Consider the following 10,186-nt stretch of genomic DNA (forward strand, 5'->3'; position numbering starts at 1 on the left):
GCCTCGCACAGTCTTTCATAGAACTCAGAGGGTGATTCGGTTTCCCTTTGAATCACTTTGGAGGGTTTTGCCATATTCATAGGTTTTCAGGCCCCCCTTGTGAGGCCTTGTAAAAGAGTCACCCAATACCTCTCCAGGTGGCCTCTCCCTTCCTCTGTGTTACAGTCCCAATCGGGCCTCTCATCGGGGGTGGCTGGTTCTGCCCACCGCTGCGGGTTTGCAGTACCCTCAGGTGCCATTTCCCTTAACCATTTTCTGGCCTCAGTTAGGATCCTGTGTCTTTCCTCAGTGCTGAAAAGGGAGACTAGTAGTTGGATTATGTCATCCCATGCAGGGCGGTGGGTTCGAGAAGTAGTGTCTATTAGCCTAATTATGGCTTGTGGCTCCCCCGAGTATGGTGGAGTGTGTCTCTGCCAGTTTAATACATCCGTAGAGGAAAATGGCTGGTAATACTAGGCTACGGGGGGTGGATGGTAGTGCCCCATTCATCCTGAACTGGAGACTGTTGTACCCTCTGAGGGGCATCTGTAGTGGGCTTCTTTCCCCCTGCTCTTTGGCGGAGCACAGCCTCTGTCTAATTCCTGTGTTTTCTTCCCCCTTCCCATCAGTACTCACTGGGAGAGGTGGATACAATCTAGGAGGTCCAGCTGAGGTAGAATCCTGGGGGCTCTGACCAGAGGTATCCATCGCTGGGATAGGAGCCTGCCGAAACGGCGGCTCTACGATCTCCAGGAGAGCTGGCGGAGGAGCAGCGGCTGCTGCAGGAACTTCACCTGGCCCTGGATCGGGCATTAAGGCGGCCTCTGGTCCTGGTGGAGCACTGGGTGGCGGGCGCATCATTATCCAGTATGGGGGAGGGGTCAGGTCATCCCCGTCCAAATCCTGTAGAACTTTTTTTTTTTATCATCAGTCAATTTTTGTGCCATTAATATTTTTCCCTTTCCCTTCTGGATACAGAACCTTGTCCAAGTAGGAGGGTTTTGAACTAACCCTAGCCATGAGTCAATATATGGATATTGATTCAGGTGTCCCGGCTCTCCTACTGTACAGACTGCTTCCACCAGTTTTAAGTGGCCATCCTACTCCCATAGGGGGCCATTCGACCTCACAGAGTATGTGGAGGTGGTTAGGCTTCATCTTCACCCCATAGTCTCCTCCACATCCCTTCTTTAAATTTTTAATCCTGCACTCCAATACAGTTGCCTTAGATTCATTTCTTCCCATCTTGTTTACCTTCTCAGACTGTCTTCTACTTTTCCTTTTTGTTCTGTCTATGAAGTTCTTGGTACCATATGTACTTCTGATATTTCCACTCAATGAAACACTTAAATTGCCATTGGGGTTTCCTAATTGGGGTGAGAGGAGCCTTACCTGCCAGATCTCAGAGGGAGAAGGGGGATCAGCGTGTCTGCACCTGCCGGTCAGCGCAGCTGAACCAGAACACCACGTGGTCCAAAACTGTTTCTCCCTTAGCTTTTAAAGTCCATCTGCCTTGGTGGGCTTGATCAGAAGCAGATGAAAACACAGATGGGTTAAATATCCCACATCCCAGGCTGTCTCTGGAAAAGCCAATTCATACTCACTTATGTATCCCCCTCCTTCTAGCCTGACAATTCCGAGGGGGTCAAGAATTTCACAGCAGATGGGACGCCTTCTTGGGGAGGGAAGAATACGAGCACACAAAGACCAAGTCTTTCTCCTAACAATCTCCTGGAGATAGCTTGCTAATAATTTTCCCCAAGATAGCATGGACACTACCTCCTAAATGACATTCACGAATTTCCTTCCTAAGCCCTAACACGCTCGTTAACCTGCATACCAAGCAATCGCTGCCACCTGCCTATTCCAGGCTCCTGTGGGTCCGTGTCCCTTCTAGTCCCTCCCAGGGGGGTGATCAAGCCCCCTCTTCCACCCTCCAGGTGAGTTCCTCCTCACCTGAGCACTCCGTTCCCCTGCTGCCGTCCACTACCTGCTAACATGAAAGGTCTGGGTGTTGGGAAGCAGAATCCTTCCAGAAGGGCGAGGTGCCTTCCCCCCTCTAGAAGATTCAGTCTGCAAGCCCTTGGAGTAGTCCCAAAGGGGACTTGTCTCCTCAAAGTGAGGAGTTTCCCAGCCAATGCACCAAATGTAGCTATGCGTTCCGGGAAACAAGCTCCCTCAGAAGGACAATGCAGATAGTGGAGTGCAGGTTATTACACCTGCAGACCAAAGGAAGAGTCTCCTCTTAGCCAAGGACGCCGACCAGTTTTTCTGAAAACCTTATATATCCTAAGTGTCTGTGCCCAAACCCACCTCCCCAAATCCCTGAAACTAGTCTGAACAAAGGAAAAGAAAGATACAATCAAAGTTAACCTGTGATTCATATGCCTTAAGCCTAGGTAGTTAACAGTGGACAATTATCAATAGGCCTGTGGTCATACCCCAATAAGCATAATAGAATGTATGATTCTATTTGGCTACACAGATAATTAGGGTATTCTTTTAGGTGATGGAGAGTCTAGGTACGAGCCCTAGGGCTGTTCCTTCAGGGGGCCTGGTTTTCCAGTTGGTATGTCATTTCCATAGATACTGGGCATATAGCTCAAAGTCCACTGTCGGGCCCAAGATGGAGTCCTGCTTTCAAGATGGAGCCTGTTCTGTCTGTTTCCTCCTTCAATCGCACCATCGTGATTATCTGGGTCATGAAGATCTTTTTTGTATAGTTCTTCTGTGTATTCTTGCCAGCTTTTCTTAATATCTTCTGCTTCTGTTAGGTCCATACCATTTCTGTCCTTTATTGTGCCCATCTTTGCATGAAATATTCCCTTGGTAGATCTCTAGTCTTTCCCATTATATTGTTTTTCTCTATTTCTTTGCATTGATCACTGAAGAAGGCTTTCTTATCTCTCCTTGCTATTCTTTGAAACTGTGCATTCACATAGGTATATCTTTACTTTTCTTGTTTGCCTTTCACTTCTCCTCTTTTCACAGCTATTTGAAAGGCCTCTTCAGACAACCATTTTGCCTTTTTGCATTTCTTTTTCTTGGGGATGGTCTTGATCCCTGCCTCCTGTACAATGTCACGAACCTCCGACCATAGTTCTTCAGGCACTCTGTCTATCAGACCCAGTCCCTTGAATCTGTTTGTCACTTCCACTGTATTATCCTAAGGGATTTGATTTAGGTCATACCTGAATGGTCTACGGGCTTCCCTGGTGGCTCAGAGGTTAAAGCGTCTACCTTGCAATGCAGGAGACCTGGGTTCCATCCCTGGGTTGGGAAGATCCCCTGAAGAAGGAAATGGCAACCCACTCCAGTATTCTTGCCTGGAGAATCCCATGGACAGAGGAGCCTGGTGGGCTATAGTCCAGGGAGTCGCAAAAAGTCGGACGCGACTGAGCGACTTCACTTTCACTTTCACTTTGAATGGTCTAGTGGTTTTCCCAATTTTCTTCAATTTAAGTGTCAGTTTGGACCCAGAATGGTGTCCAAATCCTTTCCTTGTCCCGTGATCCTCTGGGAGCCAGTTCAGTTCAGTTGCTCAATCGTGTCCGACTTTTGTGACCCCATGTACTACAGCACACCAGGCTTCCCCGTCCAGCACCATATCCCGGAGCTTGCGCAAGTTCATCATCGAGTCGATGATGCCATCCAACCATTTCATCCTCTGTCATCCCCTTCTCCTCCTGTCTTTGGTCTTTCCCAGCATCAGGGTCTTTTCCAAGGAGTCAGTTCTTCGCATCAGTTCTTCTTCAGGCTTATAAGGCGTGTCCAAACCCTTTCGCTCTAAGCACTACAAGTGAGCTTGCCTGAGCTACTCCCAGGTCTGAGGAAACTTTTCTTCTCAGAAACAAAAAAAGGGTTAGCACTGCGTTCTCTTTCACCTTCTTTCCGGTAAAAATGACCATATCTGGTTTTATTTATTTATTTTGTAATAGCCTACTTGGCAGGGGGTAAATGCTGGGGGGGCCCCCGCTAACCTTATTGCCCGCCGGGCTGAAGGACCGCAAAGAGGGCAATTTGATAAACTCTGCCTTAGGGTCAGGCGAGGACCCAGTGTGTCTCACCTCGGCCGCGCCCACTCCTTTCGGCCAATCGCCCTCGCGGGGAGACCATTATTTGAATATCCCCGCCCGCGGCAGGATACCACCGTGCGATTGGCCCGCCGCGCCCCGCCCCGCGCCCCGCGCCCCGCCCCGCGCCCCGCGCCCCGCCCCGCGCCCCGCGCCCCGCCCCGCGCCCCGCCCCGCGCCCCGCGCCCTTCTGAACCTAGGAGCGCCGCTCGAGATTCGCACTGTGGCCGCCGGAACATCATGGATCTGAGACTCGCGGGACGCCGGGCGCTCGTCACGGGGGCGGGCAAAGGTGGGCCTGGGGAGGTGGCCTGGGGCGGGCAAAGGTGGCAGGAGATGGGTACCCTCACTCATCCGCGCTCCACGCAGGCATCGGTCGCAGTACTGTCAAGGCGTTACACGCGGCTGGCGCCCGAGTGGTGGCCGTGAGCCGGACCCAGGCCGACCTGGACAGCCTGGTCCGCGAGGTAGGCGCCGCCCTGTCCCGGCCCAGGGGGCAGCAGCGGGGAGCTGAGGGCGGCCCAGCAGGGACACACGGGAGCTGGGCGCTGGGGCTCAGCAAGGACTCTTAGCACCCCCGCCCCTCGCCGGACGCGCGGAAGAACGACGATTCCCCCTGGACTTAGGAGGAGGCAGAAATGGCTGCTTTGCTGGGCCAGAGGCGCTCTGGCGCTGGGAGGAAGTAGACTGGCTGGAGGCGGGGCTAGATCCCTGATGCTGAAGCCCCGAGTTGAGTTGCCCAAAGGCCAAGTTAACTCTCTCCCGACGGCACCCTGGGAGCCCCCAAAAGGCGGCTGGTTCCCCTGAGACCCCCTAGCCCCCTACCCCTGTGAGACTGAAAGGTCACGAAAACACAGTCCCTCTCCCTTGAATGGGAGAGGCCCAGCTGTCCCCTCCCCGGGGCATGGAGCCTCTGGTAGACGTGCCCCGTTACCACCTAATATACACAGTGCCCCGGGGTAGAGACCGTGTGCGTGGACCTAGCTGACTGGGAGGCCACGGAGCAGGCGCTGGGAGGTGTTGGCCCTGTGGACCTGCTGGTGAACAATGCAGCTGTGGCGTTTCTACAGCCCTTCCTGGAGGTCACCAAGGAGGCATATGACATGTAAGCCAGGGTGGGGTGGAGGAACGCCCCTGGGGAAGGGCTGTCTCCTGCTGCAGCGGCCTCAGTCCCTGACCAGGGTCTGTCCATCTGCCTCCAGGTCTTTCAATGTGAACCTTCGGGCGGTCATCCAGGTGTCCCAGGTGCGCTGGCTTCAGGGCAGGAGTGGGGATTGCTGGGTGATGCCAGCCCTGCCTCATCCTTCTTCTGCGATTTCAGATTGTGGCCCGAGGCCTGATAGCTCGGGGAGCCCCAGGGGTCATCGTGAATGTTTCTAGCCAGGCCTCCCAACGGGGCCTGACTAACCACAGTGTCTACTGTGAGTGAGCCCCGGCTGTGCCCTGCCCCCACCCCACACCCTGCCACCCGCCATCTGAGCAGGCAGCTCAGGCTCCACACATGCCGTCCCTCCTCACAGGCTCCACTAAGGGTGCCTTGGACATACTGACCAAAGTGATGGCTGTGGAGCTCGGGCCACACAAGGTGAGCCCCAGTGGGACGCCTCCCCTCACCCAGTCCATGTGCTCAGAGCCTCAGTCCCCCGAGCTGCCCCCCTGCCTGTGCCAGTGCAGATCCGTGTGAATGCAGTCAACCCCACGGTGGTGATGACACCCATGGGCCAGGCCGCCTGGAGTGACCCTCAGAAGGCCAAGGCCATGCTGGACCGCATCCCCCTTGGCAGGTTTGCCGGTGAGTTGGGCGGGAGCCCGGCTGGGAGTCATGCCAGTGGCCTGCTCAGGTGAGGGGTGGGAGGGAGGGACGAAGGGCAGCTCCTTTCATGCACGTCCTGAACGCCACCTTGCCCGCAGAGATGGAGAACGTGGTGGACACCATCCTCTTCCTGCTCAGTGACCGCAGCAGCATGACCACAGGCTCCACTGTGCCGGTGGATGGGGGCTTCCTGGCTACCTAAGCGCCCCCTCCATCCCCACACACCCCTGTTCCATGCTGAACCCACCTTTACCCCCATCTCCCTTCCCCATCTCTTCAGTAAACATGATTCTTCCGTCCAGCCTGCACACTCACACCTAGGCTGCAGTCATGTGGCCGGAAGATGCAAAGCTCAGAGCTGGGCATGGGGACGAGTCCCAGGTAGAGACACCCTTTCAGCTCTCATCCTGGGTCAGTGGCAGCCTGGCTCTTCTGCCAGAGTTTTTCGGGCCTAAGTCCCTGGCAGACATGTAGGACCTTCCAGAAGGCCAGCTTCTAAGGAGGGTAGTGAATTTGACCGAGGATGGCCTTCGGCCCTGTCCGGAGGCCTCTAGGGTGGAAGCGGTGGTGTTTTTAACGTGAATGTTCATTGGTGTTCCTTAAGTCAGCGCAGAAAACAAAAGTGAGCTGAGCAGGCTGCGTGCTGGAACTTCACCGCTTTGTTCACGATTGAATGACTTCTTTGCCGAATCAGGTGGTGGTTTTCAGTTACGGAGAGAATATTCCCTCAGCGTTGTGAGTCCTTCACCATGTACTGGGCACAGTCCAGTGCAAGATCCAGCTGTAGAATTTGCCAACTTCCATGGTGACATATTCCCTCCTGTTTGATGTCCTTGAGGTGGAGCTGGCACAGAGATGCCTGTCCTCCACTTTTCCATGCTGTCCTCACCACACAGACACAAAAGGCTTACACCCCAAAGCACAGCTAACAGTACATGTACAAAGATGTTTAGGAAGTCATGGAACAAATGTTGAGTATTTGTTAATTTCATTTTAAAATACAACTGATTTCAAGTTTATGTAATTCTTAATAGTGGTTACTTAAAAACTGGCTAGCAGAATTCCTGAACTCCCGCAGTCCACCCTCTGCACACCACTGCGGGGGAGCTGAGTGTCACTTAGCTTCGTGTCACGGATCTGCCCAGAGTGGTGCCTTGCAGGCCCCAGGGGTGAAGTCCTAGTGACAGGCCGGGCCCACCCCTCACCTCCCGCCGTGTCTGCCCAGCAAACCCAACCTGTTGACCCGTCTGCCACCCCTCCTGTCCTCTCCACACCTCCACAGCTGCAGGACGCCCTCCCTCTTGACGGTGTGTCTTCGTGAACACTCAGTTGAGTGACCCCTGGCCATGGCCTGGGCTCCACAGGGCCCACTAGGGCCTGACTGCAGACTGTTCTGCGCCACCCCTGGGAGCTGCTGAAGGGTGCTGTGCCCTCCTAGAGGCCTGAGGTGAGCACAGGAGGGGCTTGCTTTATTCAGAAGGGGCCAAGCACACTCATTCTCACTTTGATCTGGGTCCCTCCTATGGAGACTGAGAGGGCTCAACTGGCCTTCGGCTGGGGGGTGGGGAGTGTCAAGCTCACCTGCTCTGCACCCTTGGTTGGCAGGGGTTGGGGGCCTAGCACCCCCGGGGTGGAGGAGTAGGCAGGGAGAGACCTGGGCAGGGCAGGTAGTGAGTCGAGAACAGGAGATGAAGAGGATTTATTGTATAAAATAAGAAGGGGCTACCCCATCGTGGGGCACAAGGACAGAACCCACCCCCCCCAAACTCCCCCATCTGGGAAGCCCATCCTGGGGCTGCCCCAGACCTGCCCCTACAGCCTGAGGGAGACCCTGCTCCCTTCCAGCCTCCCGTGGGGGCCAGGGGAGGCTGGAGCTGCGTCCCCACGAAGATGAGGCAGAGCAGACAGGACCCCATGGTCCCCGCGGCGCCCCAGGAGCAGCAGCCTCATCCCCATGCTTCTTCCCCTTCCCCACCCCCAGCACCCCCCACAGCAGACTCAAGGACACATCTCAGCACAACAGACACAGGCAGGGAGGGGCTGCTCCTCCGGAAGCGGGGGCTCTAGACGACCGTGCACTTCCTCCCTGGCTTTTTCTCGGGAGGCGGGCAGAGCACAGCCCGAATGGCCTCGTCGAACACTGTCTTCAGGCCCCGCTGGGTTAGGGCTGAGCACTCCAGGTACTTGACAGAGCCTGGGGGTGGCCAGGAAAGGGGGCAGTTAGGAGAGGTCATGGGGCGGGAGGAGCACAGGCTAACGCTGTGGCTCCCAGAGCACACTCCTCTCCTCCCTGCACCAGCAGGCCTGGACGGGCCCACTCACCGATCTCTCGGGCCATGGCCAGGCCCTGGGGGTAGGTGATGGGCGCTAGCTTCTTATCCCGCAGTCGCTCGATGGTGTCCTTATCATCACGAAGGTCCAGCTTGGTGCCCACCAGGAGGATGGGCGTGTGCGGGCAGTGGTGCCGAACCTCTGGGTACCACTGTGGGGATGGAGGCTCTGATCCCTACCCCTGGGGCCTTGCCCTCCGCCTGGCCCAGAGCAAGCCACAGCTCTCAAGGGGCCCTTCCTCGTGCCTAGACCCACACTTAGCCCTTCTTGCTTCATAGGGCAACCAGTAGGTCTGGTAAAGCAATGACCAAGAACAAAAATATGCCAAGAAGCTTCCAAGCTCATCAGGGCCTCTCAGTCAGGGCCCTCCTTTCTCTGAGAGCCGCACTCACCAGCCCTACCCCAAGTGGAATAGGCATCTCTTCTGCCTCCAAAGGACAATTTGCCTCTGTCAGGCCTTCAAGCAAGAGACCCTGCCTTGTAAGGACAAGTTCTCTGGGCAGTCTCCGCCCCTCCCAGGAAGCCCAACCCGGCTTCCTGCCCTGCCCTACCTTGGCTCGAACATTCTCAAAGGAGGCTGGGCTCACCAGGGAGAAGCAGATCAGGAAGACGTCCTTGGGAGAAAGGGAAGGAAGGAGAGGACCATGTGGGAAGGGTCAAAAGGCTCTGAATGGCCTCAGCCCCCAACACACACACGCACCAGGCCCTCCGGGCCTCTACCCAAGCCACCCGGCCCCTGCAGGCACGCTGCGGTCCCTACAGTTTGGGGGTAGGAGAGGGGCCGCAGGCGGTCGTAGTCCTCCTGCCCAGCGGTGTCCCACAGCCCCAGGTTGACGGGCTTCCCATCCACCATCACATTCGCAGAATAGTTGTCGAAACTGCAGAAACAGAGAGATCAGCCAGTGTTTGGGCTCTCAGTCTGCACAGACCTGGAGCTCTGTCAGAACCTTGCTGCACCCCAGGAGCCCAGACTAGGGCCACGTGGGCCCCACCTCAAAGCCCAGAGGAGCTTCGTGCACAGGCGCCCACACCCTCTGCTCCCCACCTCTGGACCCACCCCGCCTGCTCACACTGTGGGGATGTACTCTCCGGGGAAGGCGTTGGTTGTGTAGCTGATCAGCAAGCAGGTCTTCCCCACGGCGCTGTGGAGAGAGGGCGAGCCCACGTTGCTCCCAGGTCCACCTCTGCCCACTGCTCAGCAAGGGCGCCCCCCTCCCACGGTCCCAGGGTGGGGACAGGGGTGCCTGCCCTGCAGATCTGCAGTGAACGAGGGACAGGAGGGAGACCAGGGCAGGTGGGCTTCGGGGACAGAGTGGTGGGTGCGGGCTGCGGCAAGCCGCCTCAGCGCCCCAGGCAGGTATCGGGAGGGTGGCACCCGCTGAGGGTTCAGCCCAGGTGAGAGCCCTGGCCCCACCCACCCGGAGGCCGGGCGGGGCCGCGGGCAGCTGGCAGCATCAGGTGGGCCTGGGCTGGAGGCCTGCGCCCGGCGAATAGCCGGGACCCCGCCCCACCACGTCCTCCCGCCCCTGCCCGGTCCCCGGACGCCCACAGGCCGGTCGGGGGCGCATCCGGGCCGCCGCGCCTGGACCCCCTGCCGGGATCCCTGGCCCGTGCGCGCGCCGCCTCCTCCGCCCTGGCCGCGCCCCGGAGCCGCGCGCCCTGCCCGGGAGGATCCCCTGAGCCAACCCCGCCGGGCGAGCCCGGCCGAGCGGCCTCCGCGCCGCGCACTCACCCGTCGCCGACCACCACGCACTTGATGGCCTGCATGGGCGCGGGCCGGGAGGGCGCGGCCGCGAGCCGAGCTGCGGAGAAATGCCCGGCGCCGCAGCGGCCGCGGACCGGAGCCGAGCGCGGAGCCGAGCGGCCGGAGAGAGCCGAGCGCTGCCGAGCGTCGGGCGCGGAGACAGCCGAGCGCGGCCGGCAGGGCGGGCGGGGGGCGCGGACCGGCCCCGAACCCGGGCAGACGCGCTTTGCAGAGAAATCTGGTGAG

The 10,186-nt window shown here is 57.8% G+C and overlaps 2 protein-coding genes across 2 annotated transcripts; one reads left to right on the forward strand and one right to left on the reverse strand.

The window, feature by feature from the left end:
- The first annotated feature begins 4,224 nt into the window (after positions 1–4,224).
- Positions 4,225–6,877, forward strand: LOC128065662 (L-xylulose reductase). Its single transcript, XM_052658898.1, has 8 exons — positions 4,225–4,344; positions 4,422–4,519; positions 5,003–5,157; positions 5,255–5,297; positions 5,374–5,473; positions 5,573–5,637; positions 5,727–5,844; positions 5,964–6,877. Exons 1-8 carry the CDS (start codon positions 4,293–4,295, stop codon positions 6,065–6,067), a joined length of 735 nt encoding a protein of 244 aa, XP_052514858.1. The 5' UTR covers positions 4,225–4,292; the 3' UTR covers positions 6,068–6,877.
- A 991-nt stretch (positions 6,878–7,868) lies between these two features.
- RAC3 (Rac family small GTPase 3) lies at positions 7,869–10,049 on the reverse strand. The gene is made up of 6 exons (XM_052658899.1): positions 9,929–10,049; positions 9,267–9,338; positions 8,957–9,074; positions 8,748–8,810; positions 8,188–8,347; positions 7,869–8,059 (listed from the first exon to the last, which is right to left on the reverse strand). The coding sequence occupies exons 1-6, from the start codon at positions 9,961–9,963 to the stop codon at positions 7,929–7,931; spliced, it is 579 nt and encodes a 192-aa protein (XP_052514859.1). The 5' UTR covers positions 9,964–10,049; the 3' UTR covers positions 7,869–7,928.
- Between the last annotated feature and the right edge of the window lie 137 nt (positions 10,050–10,186).

Source organism: Budorcas taxicolor, chromosome 19 (genome assembly GCF_023091745.1).
Source record: "Budorcas taxicolor isolate Tak-1 chromosome 19, Takin1.1, whole genome shotgun sequence".
Classification (NCBI taxonomy): domain Eukaryota; kingdom Metazoa; phylum Chordata; class Mammalia; order Artiodactyla; family Bovidae; genus Budorcas; species Budorcas taxicolor.

Excerpts from the sequence above, each read along its gene's own strand:
- LOC128065662 (XM_052658898.1), top strand. The coding sequence starts at position 4,293 with ATGGATCTGAGACTCGCGGGACGCCGGGCGCTCGTCACGGGGGCGGGC. Across the intron at positions 4,520-5,002 it reads TGGACAGCCTGGTCCGCGAG|TGCCCCGGGGTAGAGACCGT; the intron begins GTAGGCGCCGCC and ends TAATATACACAG. Across the intron at positions 5,845-5,963 it reads CCCCCTTGGCAGGTTTGCCG|AGATGGAGAACGTGGTGGAC; the intron begins GTGAGTTGGGCG and ends CCTTGCCCGCAG.
- RAC3 (XM_052658899.1), bottom strand. The coding sequence starts at position 9,963 with ATGCAGGCCATCAAGTGCGTGGTGGTCGGCGACGG. Across the intron at positions 9,075-9,266 it reads GGAGAGTACATCCCCACAGT|TTTCGACAACTATTCTGCGA; the intron begins GTGAGCAGGCGG and ends CTGTTTCTGCAG. Across the intron at positions 8,060-8,187 it reads GGCCATGGCCCGAGAGATCG|GCTCTGTCAAGTACCTGGAG; the intron begins GTGAGTGGGCCC and ends GGCCACCCCCAG.